Source organism: Xyrauchen texanus, chromosome 45 (genome assembly GCF_025860055.1).
Source record: "Xyrauchen texanus isolate HMW12.3.18 chromosome 45, RBS_HiC_50CHRs, whole genome shotgun sequence".
Lineage (NCBI taxonomy): Eukaryota > Metazoa > Chordata > Actinopteri > Cypriniformes > Catostomidae > Xyrauchen > Xyrauchen texanus.
The window spans coordinates 25360653-25379567 of record NC_068320.1 but is presented as its reverse complement, the minus strand read 5'-3'; the positions used below and the strand labels follow the sequence as shown (position 1 = coordinate 25379567).

The 18915-nt window shown below is 39.9% G+C and overlaps 1 protein-coding gene across 1 annotated transcript in view; it reads right to left on the bottom strand.

Moving 5' to 3' along the window:
* Positions 1 to 4597: 4597 nt before the first annotated feature.
* Positions 4598 to 18915, bottom strand: part of LOC127637471 (protein bicaudal D homolog 1-like) — a 36320-nt gene continuing 22002 nt past the window's right edge. Inside the window, exons 5-9 of the mRNA XM_052118559.1 lie at positions 16831 to 17946; positions 14621 to 14772; positions 11894 to 12104; positions 5335 to 5408; positions 4598 to 5159 (exon numbers count right to left, since the gene is read on the bottom strand). Coding sequence (XP_051974519.1) covers positions 5361 to 5408; positions 11894 to 12104; positions 14621 to 14772; positions 16831 to 17946 — 1527 coding nt within the window. The 3' untranslated portion in view covers positions 4598 to 5159; positions 5335 to 5360. The remainder of the gene's footprint in view (positions 5160 to 5334; positions 5409 to 11893; positions 12105 to 14620; positions 14773 to 16830; positions 17947 to 18915) is intronic.

The following is an 18915-nucleotide window of genomic DNA, read 5'->3' as shown; positions in this document are numbered from 1 at the left end:
CCCACTTTTAAAGTGACTGCTACGCCCCTGGCCATAACAACGTAACACCTTAAATCTTAAACCTAAAACGACAGTAAAAATGACAATTTAAACAACTTTACAGCTCAAAGAATACACAACATTTAACCCTTAATCGCTGTAATTTTAATTTTTAATTTTTGCACGCACACACACACACACACACACACACACACACACACACACACACACACACACACACACACACACATGTTGGTCAACTTATCATTATGAGGACTCTCCATAGACATAATAATTTTATACAGTACAAACTATAGATTCTATCCCCTAAACCTATAAATTCTATCCCCTAAACCTATAGATTCTATCCCCTAACCCTATAGATTCTATCCTCTAACCCTATAGATTCTATCCACTAAACCTATAGATTATATCCCCTAACCCTATAGATTTTATCCCCTAACCCTATAGATTATATCCCCTAAACCTATAGATTCTATCCACTAAACCTATAGATTCTATCCCCTAACCCTATAGATTATATCCCCTAAACCTATAGATTCTATCCCCTAACCCTATAGATTCTATCCCCTAACCCTATAGATTATATCCCCTAACCCTATAGATTATATCCCCTAAACCTATAGATTATATCCCCTAACCCTATAGATTATATCCCCTAAACCTATAGATTCTGTCCACTAACCCTATAGATTATATCCCCTACACCTATAGATTATATCCCCTACACCTATAGATTCTATCCACTAACCCTATAGATTATATCCCCTAAACCTATAGATTATATTCCCTAACCCTATAGATTATATCCCCTAAACCTATAGATTATATCCCCTAACCCTATAGATTCTATCCACTAACCCTATAGATTATATCCCCTACACCTATAGATTCTATCCCCTAACTCTATAGATTATATTCCATAAACCTATAGATTATATCCCCTAACCCTATAGATTATATCCCCTAAACCTATAGATTCTATCCCCTAAACCTATAGATTATATCCCCTAACCCTATAGATTATATCCCCTAACCCTATAGATTCTATCCACTAAACCTATAGATTCTATCCCCTAACCCTATAGATTCTATCCACTAACCCTATAGATTATATCCCCTACACCTATAGATTCTATCCCCTAACTCTATAGATTATATTCCCTAAACCTATAGATTATATCCCCTAACCCTATAGATTATATCCCCTAAACCTATAGATTCTATCCACTAACCCTATAGATTATATCCCCTAAACCTATAGATTCTGTCCACTAACCCTATAGATTCTATCCACTAGAATGTCATCATAAATCACATTTATAGCAAAATACCCTTTCAATTCCCTGTTTGTAACCTAAAAAGGGTCCTTGCAACCCCCCACCCACCCACCCACAATTTGCAAAATCTGACACTTCAACACAAGTGGTTTGAAACAATGCTACAATTCTACAAATAATCGTTTTTATTATGTTTAAATATATACACAATGCATAAATTAACACATTTTAAATATTAGAAATAAAGTTTGTGACAACATCTGGCTATAGAGATCAGCCAATGCATGGAGCACTGAGGCCATCTACTGGTTATAAATGTTGTTTCATGTAATTGTTATTATATTTCAGCAGATGGCCCAACGTGGGACATATTTTGACTATTCATTTTTTATAAAGTGGTTACCATTAAATGTGCTTATTTAAAAAAAAATTAAAGGAGCAAGTTAGTAATTTAGAGGTAAATAAGGTCAAATATACCATAAAATGTGTAACTTAATTTTTTTATTTTAATAAGTGCTTTAATAAAATTATAAGCTTCACATTTCTATCTTAAACCCTCCAAAAAGTGGCCCTATTCACTGCCTTTGTACAGAGCCTCCTTGTAACCTTGATGTTTTCTTTTTTAAGAGAAAAGGAGGGACAAGACTTTTTTTTATTGTATTTATTGTAATCACAATTATGCAACAAATGCTGTCAATTGAGCTCAACTTGTATTGAACACGGAATATTACTTTAATAGTACAAATGATATAAGACTGCAAGAGAGCGCAAAACTAAGTCATGACACAAAGTGGTTTAATTTTGGTTTTATTAAATCATTTTATTCATATACTCATTAAACAGCAAACATTACACCGGTTTATGTTATTTAGTCATAGAGAATTAGCCTACATTAAACTTTATTGCTACTTGCCAGAAAGACTCTAAATATTTCAGTTGTTGATAAATGTGATTAGTTTAAAATCTTGTCATTGTTTTTCTTGATTATTTAGGCTAATACATAAGATTGAGAGTGCTGTGCCATACACCGATCAGCCACAACATTAAAACCACCTGCCTAATATTGTGTAGGTCCCCCTCGTGATGCCAAAACAACGCCAACATGCATCCCAGAACAGCATACTGAGATTATATTCTTCTCAACACAATTGTACAGAGCGGTTATCTGGTTAGCGGTGCAGTACATAAAATCATGCAACGGTCCAAATCACTGAGATCGAATTTTTTCACCTTTCTGATGGTTGATGTGAACATTAACGAACATTGACGATCCTGACCCGTATCTGCATGATTTTATGCACTGCTGCCACACGATTGGCTGATTAGATAATCACATGGATGATTGTTGGTTTGAGTATTTCTGGGATTTTCACACTCAACCGTCTCTAGAATTTACACCGAATGGTGCCAAAAACTAAAATCATCCAGTGAGCGACAGTTCTGCGGACGGAAACGCCTTGTTGATGAGAGAGATCAACAGAGAATGGTCAGATTGGTTTGAACTGACAAAGTCTACGGTAACTCAGATAACATCTCTGTACAATTGTGCTGAGATGAATATAATCTCTGAATGCTATTCTGAAATGCGGGTTGGCACTGTTTTGTTGGCATGATGGGGACCTACACAACATTAGGCAGGTGGTTTTAATGTTGTGGCTGATACACAAATGGTCAAGAATGCAAAATCAACATTAAAACAAAAGCAATACACCTCAGGGTACTTTGGATGAATTCACAGTTGACCTGGGTAGGTCAAGTCCCAAAGGATCGTCCACACTTTTGGACAATCCATCAGTAGGTCCAGTGTGTTTTGAACAGCAGGTTAAGACATTAGTGTTCAGAGAAGATGAGATTAACAGTCATTACCTACCAACAGCACTGGAATGCTCTGGATTGTGTTTGTGTTTGTGCTTGCAGCTGAGATAACCACTGGGTTACAGAATGTAAATTAGAAGACCATGAATATACAAACTTCAACAGCAGTGCAAATATTAAGAAAAGGTTGAAACAGTAATGGTATATTAAGAACAAAATTCATGCATGCAGCATTCCCGTCCAGATGAAAAACATGTATATTCACCTGCAACAAATTTACAGAGAGGTAGTTTATGGCATTGAATGGATATAATCTGCCGGTTTTGACAAGTAAGGCTTAAAAAGGATACATAATAAAGCTTACTTTAACTTGGACAGTTTACACAATTTCACACTCAGTTTTAGGGGTGTTAGAAGGCTTTAGTAGCCCACGTTTAACCTCCAGGTTTTAAAGAAATGTTCTTTCTTTAACATCTCTATCAGCAGCATCTGTTGCATGCTGTCGGCGACCACGGAGTATAATTTTGACTCGTTCACATTTACAGTAAAGCACTTACAATGGACGTCAATGGGGCAAGACATTCTAGAGGGATGTATTCATTGTACCTTACAAAATGTGCATGTTATTTGAGCGGCAAAGTTTTCTAAATCATCTTTAAAAGTGGGACTACCTTTCTGTACACAGTCCCTTTAAAAAAATGACATATAACTTAAGTGATTTTATGTCATTATGTTAACACATAATATTTTAAGCATTGTGGCTACACTTTTAAAATATGTTTTTTGTTTTAGCATTTATCACATTGCAATGCCCCATAGACTTCTATGCATAGTGTAGGCTATAAATGTAAATGTGATTTTTCAAACTGAGGAAGGAGTTCATTTGTACTGAACCCGATTGAACAAGATTTTATTTAACATTGTAACTTTTCTTTCTCAAGTGATGAAAGGAATAGTTCAACCAAAAATGATAATTCTCTCAATTTTTACACACCCTCATGCCATCCCAGATGTGTATGACGTTCTTTCCTCTGCAGAACACAAATTAATATTTTTAGAAGCATATCTCAGCTCTGTTGGTCCGTACAATGCAAGTGAATGGGTTTTAGAACTTTGAAGCTCCAAAAAGCATATAAAGGCAGCATAAAATAAATCCATGCAACTCCATTGGTTTATGAAACAATCCAATCAGTTTTGGATGAGAACAGATCAAAATGTAACTCCGTGCCATTGCAGACTCTAGTCACGATCATGATTTGAAGCTTGATTACAATTCCTAGTGCTTGACGGCTAGTTTCATTTTGGTCTGTTTTCATGCAAAACTGACTGGATTGCTTCATTAGGCATGAATTTAACCACTGAAGTATTATGTATTACTTTTATGCTGCCTTTATGTGTTTTTTGGAGCTTCAAAGTTCTGGCCACCATTCACTTGCATTGTATGGACCTACAGAGCTGAGATAGTCTTCTAAAAATCTTCATTTGTTTACTGCAGAAGAAAAAGTCATATGCATCTGGGATGGCATGAGGGTGAGTAAATATTGAGATAATTTTCATGCTTGGGTGAACTATCACTTTAACCCATTTTAGTAATACTAGTAAGGTTTTATGTTTGCTTAAAACATCTGCATGCTCTATTTACTATTTATTTAACTTAAAAGTGTCTAAAAAAGTGTCCTAAAAGCATTAAAACAAAAACATCAGTGATTGTATAATATAACATTCAGATGACAAAAATGTGAAACATCAACACTTTTAATAGTGTGTCAAAAAAGTGTCAAAGGCTAAAAGTTGCTGAACGATGATACAAATCACATGACTATGATCTAATCATGATGCCAAATTGTCATGGGTTTACATAGGCATTCAGGGCACACCATAGAGTGTCTACAGCTTCCAGTGCTCTGTATGTATCGCCTTCAGCTCAGGATCAGGGCGGCACTGGGGTTAATATAGTAGGTAATGTGAGGCACTCCTGATGTACAAAATCCAAGCAGTGCCTCTGATTTGGAGTCGGGGAGGCAGGAACCAGTCACCATAATCCATCTCCAACAAAATCATGTTCTGATACACAGAGGAGAGAGAGATAAATTGCATATAAATTAAATAGGGTCAATCATATTTCATGTTGTCTTTAATTCAGGCACACAAAATTTTATTTATATAAGTATGCTATATTGAATTCAGAGTGAAACTGAAATTAGCACAATAGAATGAAACATAAGGTGTATAGGATTACCTGTGGTCTAAAGGGGCCCGTCATGTTTAGTTCTTTGTAGAGTTGTGGCAATGTGGCAGGAGGCTGCTGACTATCTAGAAGAGACCGAGAGGTTAGTGCTCCCACAGCCAGGGGGCAGTATTACATTTGGCTGCATCCCAATTCACATATTTGGGGTACACTAGGCACAAACTATCTACTGCATACAGCTTTCACTTACCTCACTTTAGGACCATGCATAACACAACATTTTCCACAATAAAGACCGGGGATTTTGAATTTTAGTTTTGACAATAGGTTTTTTCGCCTTCTGACCAAGGAAGTGGGAGTGGTGCATGGTCATAGCACCATCCGACCGGGGTCCCACCTTAACCCCCCCCCTTAGACTCGGCCATTGTTAAAGGGGGCAACAACCTCCCCAGCCTCCCCCCTTAGACTCGACCATGGTCTTTGGGGGCAATGCCCCCCTAGCCCCACCTTATGCTACGTTCACACCGGTCGCGAATAGCGCGTCAAATTTGCGCCTACCGCGTCTAGTTATACGCTTGACCACTTTGAATCCATTCGCGCGTCAAGAGCGAAATTGACGCGCGTAAAAAACAAAAGTTTGAAGCTGAAATTTACGCAGCGTCGGAGGCTGAAATCCGATGACGGCCATCTTTTTACAAGATGGCTGATGTTGATCGAGAATTCGTGGAGAGAGTCACCGCTCTGTATTTGCTCTGGAGAGCAGAACAGCGGCGTATGGGTCGTCGTCGCCGTACTTGGGTCCACCAGCGAGGGGCGGGACATGCTGGAGAGGAGCCACTGCCAGGTCTGGGTCGGGTTGCGGCCAACAACTCCTCCAGAGAGGCACTCCGGGTGAGGGATGTCTTCATGGCACACTTCTCGGCGGAGGGAGCAGTACCATGGCAGCCGACGGAGTAGCGTTTGAAATCCTCCTCATGACTTCCCCACAACGGCTCTTTTAAGAGCCACCCACAAACCTATAAAGAGCTAAACTATCTAAAAATAGTCCATTATTATTATATTTTGTATTTTTTTTCCCAGGTTGTCAGCCCCAGTTCCAGGATGTCAGGTCCACATGCACATTTATTAAGTTGAGACTTTTTAAAAATGTCAGGTTTTCCATGGTAGTATATCAGGTTAAATTATTTATTTATTTTTGTTTTGATGATAAATGGAGCCAGCCTCCAAAAGTAATTAACCTGTCCTGTGTTTTTTTCCTTATTCAACACTGTCCAGACACTAATGTTGGTTGTCTTTTTTTTTTTTTTATTTCCAAAATTATATGACAAAATACAATAGATACAAATGTTTCATATATACTGTTCTAAATGATTACAAATCATCATAAGATATGAAGAGCATTAAAGATAACATTCATATCAATGAAATTAAAGAACATTCAAATGTTGGTTGTCTTTACATTACAATAATAATGAAAGTTTACGTCACTTTACCTCCTGAGTGACAGCAGGCAGCTAGGCTCCTGATTGGTTAACGCGGCGCAAATTGACGCCAAAGTTCAGATTTTTCAACTCGGGCGGCAGACGCGAATTCGCGTCAAACGCGTGAATGCACAAAATGCACCATTCGCGCAGATCGCTGCAACGCGCCAGACGCTCAATTCGCGCCATTCGCGCGAACTTGACACGTGAATGAGGCGTATTCGCGTCTACCGCGCCGCGCTCTACGCCTCAGTCGCGCCGCAGGAATTTTTTACGCGCGTAACGCGTCTTTGCATTGACTTAACATTGAAATCACTCGCGCCTGACGCGCTATTCGCGTCTGGTGTGAACGCAGCATTAGACTTGACCATAATTTATCGGGGTCAATGTCCCCCTAGCCCCCTCTTAGCGCCAGCCATTGTTCATTGGGGTAATGCCCCCCTAGCCCCACTTAGGCCCGGCCATGGTTTACGGGGGCAATGCACCCTTAGCCCCACCTTAGTCTTGACCATACATTATCGGGTCAATGTCCCCCTAGCCCCCTCTTAGCGCCAGCCATTGTTTATTGGGGTAATGCCCCCCTAGCTCCCACTTAGACTAGGCCATTATAAAATGGAGGCAATGCCCCCCAGACACCCCTTAGACTTGACCATAATTAAAGGAAGCAATGCACCCCCCCCAGCACACCTTTAGACTCGGGTATAGTTTATGGAGGCAATGCCCCCCTTAGACTCGACCATCGTTTATCGGGGGCAATGCCCCCCCAGCCCCACTTATGCACGGCCATGGTTTATGGGGGCAATGCCCCACTAGCCCCACCTTAGATTTGACCATACTTTATCGGGGTCAATGTCCCCCTAGCCCCCTCTTAGGCCCAGCTATGGTTTATTGGGGTAATGCCCCCCTAGCCCCCACTTAGACTAGGCCATGATAAAATGGAGGCAATGCCCCCCAGACCCCCCTTAGACTCGACCATAGTTAAAGGAAGCAATGCCCCCCAGCACCACTTTAGACTCGGCTATAGTTTATGGAGGCAATGCCCCCCCAAATACCCCCTTAGACCCGACCATGGCTACTATTGTAAATTGGTTATTATCTGGATATTTTAACAGATTGTTCTATAATGTTGAGCAATAATGTTGTTAAGAGCCTTAGATGAACATAGAAAATGAAACTTTGCGACCTCTTGATGTAATGAGGACACAGACCCAATAAATGCATTTCATTTATACCTGTTATTTACAGCATATTTGAAGAATATACAATGCGTTACTGTTCGTTTAACAACAGATATATACAGTGGTTTCCTCTACCCCATGTACTGTATACACATGCATGAGACAGCAGATAGCAACATTCAGTGACAACAGAATAACAGTCCACTCTAAAACAACTCTTAAATGGTGCTGCATTTGCACAAAGTGTCTGTTTTTACAGTAACACAGTAGAAAACACATTCATCTAGTGCAGATGGTCAATGTGTGATGCATCATTAACTTCACAGGGAGAATGAGAAAAAAAATCAAAGAGGAAGCAGGAAGCATTTGACAGGTTACTTTAAATTGGACATCCGTTGCAATGATATTGCGAATGAGGACATTGCAACTGGGCTTTTAGGTTTGGAGATGACATGATCATGTGCGACTCTTTTCATGCATGTTCTGTATGTGCGCATCAGACCTCAGGTAAAAGGGTGCCACAGAGAGGAGGTTACACAGGGTTTCTGTCCTGTGTTGAAAAACATATGCAATCTGTTACTTACGCCCCTAAACCCTTAGATAACAGATACTTTCAAACACCTTTCTGTACAAACCAGAACAAATGCCAGTCAACCATTTCATAGTCCCAGATTCAATTTGTGCACTTCCCAAAGGAAAGTTAAACAACTGCATAAGTGAGGCTTTTAAAAAGCTGCATCTAAGGCTAGTGTGGTACAAATTAAGCAAGAATACGACAAAAAAGATGGTTTGCATAGCTTTCTATAGATACCACCTACGTTTAGATAATACCAAGGCCTGTGTGAGCATTAATGCATATTATTTAGCAAAATGTCAAATTAAATATGCAGATTTTCTTACTTACTTAATATAACAGCATTGGAACATTTCACTGTAGCACATCAGTTGACTTTGTGTTTGCAAAATTGTATTGATGGAGCAAAAATAACGTCTTAATTTCTAAAATGTCAATTGAGTTTCAAGTATTTAAACATATTGTTTATAGGACTTTATATAAAAGCAATACCACCCTTGCTATTATGCTGAAAACAAGTACAACATCACTCTTGCTCATGTGATTTTGCTTAAATGCATTAAGTGGAAATCAGCTTAAAATAGCGTGCAGGGAAACTACAGTATGTCAGGGACACCTGTCAAATGCTTCGGGCTTTAAGAACGTTTGTGTTGGGTTTTGTAGAATCATAATATGGCTCTAGAAGGCCGGTCAGTGTCTTTGGTGAAGTAGAATCGGAACGTAACGGGAGGACACAAACACCTCAGACATATTTGGAAAATATAACAGAGGAACTAAGAGGATGCCAAAGATGTTTGGGCTCTTGCATATCCCTTATTAAGTGCTTTCTGGACAATTTGGCAGCAACTTATTTGGCTGCAAGTTCTGAAATGTGGTGTTTTGCCTATATATATATATATATAGGTAGAATGTTTAAAAATGCCAGTGCAAAAGGATAGCATGCCAATACAAACTGAGGGTTGAGTTGTCTTTATAAGAACATAGACAGCAGTCACGTCTGGTGATATACAAGCACTGTGCGTTATACTGTAAATCACTGCTTCAGATGTCACGTGACTAATATGTGTTATATGTAAATGGTACATGTTATTTTCCACAAAGTATTTGGCTTAGATGATATTCCCTGAGAATTGTATATAGTCATCTAGACATATGCATCACTTCAACATTAATGTACATTCAATGCAACATCGCTAGCACTTTCCTGTAAGCACTCATAACATTAACGAATTCTCGGTTTTACGTAACATCCGATCCAGGATCAGGCTAATCATTGCTGTAAAAAATACGAATAAAATTGTCACTAGAGAAATTCACAACACTTTTTGCACATTCACCATTACATGGGCAGCCCAGTTTAATCCACTGGATGGCACTGTGACAACATAGACATAGCCAGCTTTCTCACATTTTAGGCTGTGTTCAGAACGGAATACTAGCATACTGTTTATTGCTGTAAAGTATATTATGAAATAGTACGCAGAATGCTAAATATTTCAAACAGCAGCATCCTACTTGTCACATGACCTCATGACCTCATCACCATTGCATATGGAGTCCAGTTACAATCTTGGAAATCAAAATGGTCATTTGGCACTTACAATAAATGTTGTGTGTATTTATGTCATTTGTAGAGTCACATTTTGGCAGTCTGATCAAATAATGATTCAAAATGGAGATATTAAAGGAATATTCTGGGATCAATAAAAGTAAAAACAAATAAAGCAGCATTTGTGGCACAATGTTGAATACCACAAAGATGTATTTTGACGTGTTCCTCCTTAAAAAAAAGTCAAGAAAATAATCTGGGAGGCACTTACAATGGAAGCCAATGGGGCCAATCAGTAAACGTTAAAATACTCACTGTTTTAAAGGTATAGCGACAAGACATAAACAACATGTTAACAAGATTTTTGTCTGTGTAAACTTACATCCAATTTTACAACTTCGTTGCCAAGACGACGTAATGCTGTAAACCCTAAAATGACCGTAAAATTGATGCTCAAATAATACACGAGTTTTAACAGAAGAATTAATGTAAGTGCTTTTATAAAATTATACGCTTCACATTTTTGCCTTTAAACCCTCCAAAAATTGTCCCCATTCACTTCCATTGTAACTTCGATTTTTGCCTTTTTAAACGAAAAGGAGGGACGAGTCAACATTTATTTTGTGGTTATCAACATTACGCCACAAATGCTGTCGATTGAGCTTAACTTGTATTGAACCTGAAATATTTCTTTAATTATGTGTCTATCATTTTTTTCCCTTTGAAACACTAGAAATTGAAGGTCAGGTCAAGCGAACTGCAATACAATATTCTTCGAAGTGTCCTCTTTTTGGCGAGCAATCATCCAGAAAACATGCAATAGTAAGACAAGTATGGTAGTATGCTATTCTGAACATTTCCATAGTCAAATTTCTCACATTATACACAACCTAAACCAAAGCATACAAAAACCTTTTTGCTTCTGATTAACCCTTTCTTAAATATAGAAGAAATCCTTGACAATTTGAAGTCTGTATAAACAAAGTAATGATTCATACGCAGTGCGTGTTAAGTGACTGTCAATGATTCTGTCAATGTAACATCCTGTTGAAACTGTCTAAAAATCCCTCTGATCTGATCATCTGTAAGTCCACATGCACCAAAAATCATGTCGGACGGGTGTTTGACAGAACACAATGTCCTGAGAACTGACCAACAGTCTCATTTGAAGAAGGCCGGGACACTTGTGCTCCAATGAATCCCTGAGTACATACCCTCCCCCCTCCCCCCATTTAAACACTGGAAACCAGTGTGTCCTCCTCTCTGCGATACCCACCGGGCGTCAGTACCGGGGATGCTGTGAGCTGTAATTTCTAGGGTGCAGTGGGGTGTAGGTGGATGATGGGGGCGTGTATCGCGAGGTGGAACGCATCAGGTGACTGGGAAGCAGGCGAGATTGGGGGGAGCTCCACGTGGAAGGGCGACTGGCCAAATGTGACGAGCGGTAGGGCGAGGACGGGGCGGAGCCCGGGGAATAGTGCGATTGACTTGCATAGCGACGGGCCAGGATGGAGGAATGGGTAGGTAGGTGGCCGTAGTCCACACTGGAAGAGTGCGGCTTTACTACATACGCCCGGACTCCCATTGTCCACTGGGACACTCTCTGACGGTAGGGCGTGGTCAGGGGTGTCCAAGAGGATGAGGTCAAGGAGGAGGCGGGGGACAAGGGGGCTTCCAATGTGGGTGGGCTGTTGGGGGCGGAGGGTTCGGAGGGTGTAAAAGTGGATATATTCTGGGTGGTGGGCGAGGTGATGGCGGCTGCTGCCGTAAGCACCTCGGTTATTGTCATTGTGGTGTCGGGAAGGGGCGGGACGGGCGTTCCACTTACTTTAGGTGTGTGAGTCCGCAGTCTGGATGTCTTGCCCACACGGGTACGGTGAGACTGCTCATGGTCAACCTCCAGGTCTTCTAGTTTCTGGGTGAGGGCGATTTTTTGTTGGATGGCCATGCGGAGGAGAGAGTTCAACGTCTTTTTCTCATCTTCAGCCGCAGCAAGTTGTCTCTGCATATCGTCTAACTGAGTCACATACTCATCACAGCTAATAAGAGAGAAAGACATTCACTCAGATGCGCTGCAGGCTCACAAACTGACTCATTTTTTATCCATTAGTCATAACTGATTTTGTTCTCAACAGAGTTTTCAAAATAAACCAAATCAGAGTTGGAGAAAAGACCCATCATGGAAAATATGGGTATCTAGACCGACCATATATGATGCTGTCATCATCCTGATATAACTAGTGGGAATTGTAAAGCTGTGTTGGGGAGTAGCTAACTAATGACACTACTAACTTAAAGGAATATTCCGGGTTCAATACAAGCTAAGCTCAATCAACAGCATTTAAGGCATAATACTGATTACCGCAAAAATGTATTTCGACTTTTACAATGGCACTTACAATGGAAGTGAATGGGGCCAGTGCGTGAACATTAAAATGCTCACTGTTTTAAAAGTATAGCCACGAGACGTAAACAAATGTGGTAACATAATTTTAGTAGGATAAAGTGGCCATCTAACCTTTTCTGTGTAAACTTATATCCAGTTTTACAACTTAACGATGTAATACCGTAAACACTGTAATCGCGGTAAATTATGAATTAAACAACATTACAGCTCAAATAATACATGAGTTTTAACAGATTAATGACTACCCTATAAGTTTCAATTTTCTGCCTTAAACCCTCCACAAATTGGCCCCATTCACTTCCATTGTAAGTATCTCACCGTAAACTTTTTCACTTTTTTTTTTAAGAAAAGGAGGGACGAATCTATTAATATCCATTATTGTATTTTTGTGGGAATCAACATTACGCCACAAATGCTGTCGATTGAGCTTAACTTGTATTGAACTTGTATTGAATACCTTTGCTATTATTTGTTAATTTGTATTGTATGTGCAGCATGCTCTCCTAAAATGTTCATATTAAATGTATTATTTATTTTGGTGAAAGGGTTCATGCTCAGAAACCCGTGAGGCATATTACATCTTCTTTTCTGTAACAAAATATTTAGTTTTTGTTAAATTATAAAAAATATATTCATATAAATGATGGTGTTTTCAAGTTAATTGGATACATTTAGTGTACATTTATCTGTTCAAAAGTTGTTTAGTGCTGCAATCGTAATTAAGATCCACATTGTTTTATCCTAGGTGAATACTTTTGCTTGCAAAACAATATTTATCATCTTATATTTAGTGATATATATTTAAAAATACATTGCCAAGTTGCTTTATTGTATTTAGTAACATTTTATTAGCAGCTTCGAGCTAGCTACTTGAGCTTAAAGGGATAGTTCACCCAAAAATGAAAATTCAGTCATTGTTTACTCATCCCTGTGTTGTTATAACCCTTTATGACATTCTTTCTTTTTCTTAACCCAAAGGGAGAAATTGTGAAAAAAAACTTGTGCTCAGTGATGTCACAATGGCAGTTTATGGTGACCACATCTTCAAGCTTCAAAAGTATAATTCAGAAGTCTAATAAATTATTCCATGATACTCATGATTGTTATGAAAGCATATGCTAAGGTTTAGTGAGAAACAAACCAAAATCTAATGTCTTATTTAGTGAAAATGTTCACTTAGAATTGATCTCTTTGCATGTTCATGATAGGGCACGAGAGCAACAGTTCACACAGCGCCCTCACAACATTGGGGCGTTCAAGCGAAAAATATTTTTGTTTATCTACAAACAGGTCCTCCACAGTGACAACAGAACAAAACACTAAACAGAACTCACTAAACGTGTCTGAAGAGTTTGTAGTCGAAGAATTGATGCATTTCTATGCCCAGCCTTAGTTACATTTTTTTACTCGGAAATCAAACAGAACCATAGAGGAGGCACGTGATAAAAGGTATATTTTCTATGGTAATCAGATAATTTTTGTTTATTTTTGGAGTCGTGCGGTTAAATCCATACGCTGTGAAATAAGGCTGGGCATAGAAATGCATAAATTCGTTGACTACAAACTCTTCAGACATGTTTAGTAAGTTCTGTTCTCTGTTTTGAGTGCAGCTGAGTTGTGGTCTGTTGTCGCCATCGCTGTGGAGGACGTGTTTTTAGATAAACAAAACGTGTTTTTGCTTGAAACCTCAATATCGCGAGGGAGCAGCGTGAACTGTTGCTCTCATGCCCTATCAGGAGTTCAACTGTCAGTAAACATTTTTAAATGTAAAAACCTTATCGTATGATTTCATAACAATCATGAGTCTCATGGAATAATTTATCAGACTTCTGAATTATACTTTTGTGTCCTTTTGAAGCTTGAAGTTGTGGTCACCATTAACTGGCATTTTAACTGGATTTTATGACATCACTGAGAACAAATGTTGTTTTTTTTACAATTTCTCTTTGTGTTAAGAAAATGAAAGTCATATAGGGTTATAACAACATAGGGGTGAGTAAACAATTACTGAATTTCCATTTTTGGATGAACTAATCCTTTACAGTAAATGTAGTAGACAGTAGAATTATTTTAAATTATCGGTAGCTTATTGATATAATACAGTTTCAAAGTAGCTTCCCAAACACTGATCTGGTGTATGTTTCTCACCGTGTGGCAAACATGGCTCTGAGGGAAGAGAAGGTCGCCGCATCCTCTTTCAAAGCTTTCAACTCGTTCCTCAGCTTCATCATGGTGTCTGTCACCATTGTCTTCTCATTCTCATATTTACTCTTCAGGTTGGCGAGGGCCCCCTCAGCCGTCTGTGAAAGATTACAGCCAACATTGTCTAAACAACAACTGATTCTGCCAATAGCAAGTCAATAAATCCCTAGTGACTAATACAGTATAGACTAGAGGTTGATAGTGGATTTTGCAGATACCGATATCTAAGGTGGTCTAAAAGGACGATAACCGATTAATCAGTCGATAGTTTTTAAAATGTATACATATTTAGCCCTTCCTTACTATGACAGTCACAGACATAGAGGCAACAAGAGTACAAAATGAATAAAATTCCAGATACAGTTTATTGTGAAACCACATAACAGACATAAGTTGGAGACACATTGTATGTGCTGATGGGGCACCTTTCCATATAGTCGCATTTTTCTTTTTATGCCCTCGCTTCAATTTAAAACACTTGATTCATCTAATCAAAATAGCCAAATTTGCATTGAAGGATAAAAATATGGATTAATATTGTCAACCCCACAGCATAGATTACAACTATTAGCATAGATTACCGTTAATATCATGCCGATAACGGGTAGTTTCATAAAGCAACTATCTGAACCGATTAATCTGTAAAACCGATATATTGGTTTACTAAGACGTAGACCGATATATTGGTTTTACCGATTAATAGGTGCCGATAATTGCTTTTTGGAACTATCGGTTATCGGCCAAAATCTCTACCGATAGTTGCAGATAGTTTTTTCTTTTTATTCCTCATCAATAATCCTCATCTTGTGAAATATACAGTATTGGTATTGAACTCTAACCTCTAGTATAGACAGATCATGACCACTGAAGGTGTTTTCTGAAAATAATGCACCATTCTGTTCTTTGTGAAGCTGATTAAGTGTTTTTACCTCACAAATGGTAGATGGTTAGACCTTGCTCAGCATGAATTAGAATTTAATCTATGCTGTATAGCATGTGGATATTGATGTATGCAATATTTTTTACCAGGTAATTGCTCTGGTTTAGAAGCCCCGCTTCAAGAATAATGGATAAATACCTTCTTAAATTCACAGTCTAGCTGTATTGAACTTATTCTCTGAACTGACACAAGCAACTAAATGGATTGTCATTGGTGTAACTTACAGCTGCTACAGTGTGTATGGCACATAATAATGGAGGTAGTAATTACATTGCGGCCCATATAGCACAGCACTTTCTCTTTGGTATGAGATCTATAAATCTAACGTCCATTAATCATCATAGGCCTGGAGAGGTCATACAACATACTTTATATCGAACTGCGGGCAGCATGGCAAGAGTTGAATCAAAGTGCATTACTCTCATTGGCTATAGGTAAAGGTTTCAGACAGCATGCTATTGGTCCACCCATCGGTCCGTTCACTGACTATCTGATGCATATTGCTCACAAAAATGGCAAATGCTAGCTGACAATCCTCAGTTTCAATCTGAGAGGAAGTTGTGATATGACAATGGGTGGTTTTGAGGAGGAACTAATAAGTTATTTTTCATTTTAAGGCACTTTAACGTTAACTAGAAATCCACGAGAAGAACTGTATATTGTGCTTTGTTTATGTCTGTTAAATCATCAGTACTTACTTCTTTTGGATGGACAGAAATCCTGACCACAAAATGTATACACATTTTTTCTCCTGTTTTCTGTAAACCCATTCACAAGCTATATTGTAATATCAACTATCGCAGACCATTTTTTCCACCACAGAGTCATTTCCAGCACATCTCAAATTCTGCATTGTGTCTAAAAGAATTTTGTGGTGGAAATGAAGCTGATGGAAATTACATTTTTAATGCTTTTGAGATATAATGGCTGACTACTTCAAAGCTAACATGTTTCCAAATGTATACACGCAGGTCTAAGCGGACGGTTCTTGGCTAGAATAAGCTCAAAATTGGACCCGACTATATTCCTATTGTCAAAAGTCTGGCTACGCAAGACTAGATGAAAGATAGCACCGCATGTGGAAGCATAGTTGTTTTAACAAGAAATGTAACACCAATCAATAAAAAGACTCCCATGGATATGCGTCAACAGTTCAATAAACTAGTCTTCATGGCGATCAATAGGATGCTGGGTAATAAACAGCTGATTTGCTTACCTGCTTGTTGGCTTTGAGTACAAAGCGCAAGGTTGCGATCTGCTCTCTTTTGGTGCTCAGGTGGGATTTGAGCTTAAGGATCTCCTCCATAAAGGCCTCCTTGTCCTTGTCCATCAACGGGGCGAGCTCACTAGCGGCCGCTCTCTGGCGGGATAGCTGTAGTGAACGGTCCACTGCCTTCTGGAGATGTTTGATCTGATCGCGAATGATGGCATTAAGGTGGTAGATGTTGGTGGGCTCACGGCGGAGGTCGGAGCCCGTGGACGACTCGGGTGCAGGAGACGAAGATGATGAAGAGGAAGAGGCACTAACAATGGGTGAGCCAAGCAGCGTACGAACCGGGCTCTGCTCAACACTGACGGGTTCTTTGGACGGTGAGTTGGATGGGCTACGTGACTCGGACGTTGCGGCATTAATTGCAGCTAAACGACGTGCTAGCCGTGGCGTCAACAGCACCCGGAGTTCGTCTTGCACCTTGAGGCCGGCGTTGGACATACGTGTTAGGGTCCTGCCCTGCCGGTAGTAGTCCAGTGTAACACGATTGGGTGTCTCATTGTTGCACAGGCAGACATGATGGTAAAGTTGCGCTAATTCTTCGCTAAATATCGCCAGCTCGTCTTGCGCGGTACCAAGAATTCCATGGGTTTCCAATGCCGTGTTAGTGGCTGCCTGCAGCTCACGTTCAAGATTCACCACCTTTTCCCGGCCATCCTTGCAACTGTTTTCTAACTGTGCCACCTGAGTCTCCAGTGCCTGCAATTGCACCTGGCCGTGCTCTTCTGCTCGTGCTCTTGCCTCCACACACTTGTTAAATCTTTCTTTGACCTCCTTAAGCTCCGCCTTCAGTCCAACCACCTCCGTCACTGCAACCCTGTACTTACACTGCAACAACTCCAAACTGGGAGCCTCTTGATCCCCTGGGACATACGTGGCCTCCTCATCTTCATCTTCCTCTTCCACCTTGTTGTCCTTGCTGCGGTGGTGGCGGAGTTTTCGAAATCGCTCACCCAGTCGACGTGCCCTCTCGTGCTGCTCCGTAAGGGCCCCCTGTGTGTGACGGAGCAGAGCCTGTGATTCCTGCAAGCTGTTCACCAAAGATGCTTTTTCCCGCTCAACCTACAGCACATAAACAAGTCAACAAATAAATTTTCATGCAGGTTTGTGCTGGTCTAGCTGATGGACCTTTAAATGTATGTAAAGTGTGAATGTTAAAATACTTTTTTCTATCCAAACTTAACATGCAGAGACAACTAGAAGTAAGCCATTCACTGATTAATTTTCTGAAAAACTGAGAACACTTTTTCTGTGTGCCTCACTTAGACCCACCCCATCAACGTTACTCAATGGCGTGAGATGGGAGTGGACTATCTGACTGTTTGAATGACAAACTTCAGCTTTAACAAATGCTAAACGTTCGGGCTGCACAATTAATCGGAACATTTATTGAGATTACGATTACGGCTGATGGGATTAACTTCTTTCAGCTGCTCCCATTAGGGGTTGCCACAGCAGACCATCTGTGATCGGCATATTTGGTTTTATGCTGGATGCCCTTCCTGACGCAGCCCCCAGTGGCTGGGGGACTCTCACACACACTCACACCTACGGGGCAATTTAGAGTCTCCAATTCACTTAAGGACTTGTGGGGGAAACTGGAGCACCTGGAGGAAACCCACATGACCACAGGGATAACATGCAAACTCCACACAGAAAGGCCAAAATGAGCCGGGACTCGAACCCTTGACCTACTTGATGTGAGGTGACAGTGCTAACCGTCAAATGTTTCTATTTACAACGCATTTAAAAAAATATTTTTTTTGCAATGGTTGAGTATTCTAACCAATCCCAGACATGTCCATTGAGCGATGAAATGGCAATGGAAAACCAGAGATGCTTAATTTAGTCTATAGTCCTATCAGTAGTGAGAACCGAACCTAAAGCGTGAGGCGTAAGGGAAAGGTCCATTTGGTAGGCGTGTACCAGAGGGAAGAGGCGGTTCAGTTTTAAAACAAACGGCAATCCAGTGGCTAAGATAGAGATGGCGATCTAAAATATAACTTTTTGACAATATACCAATAAACACTG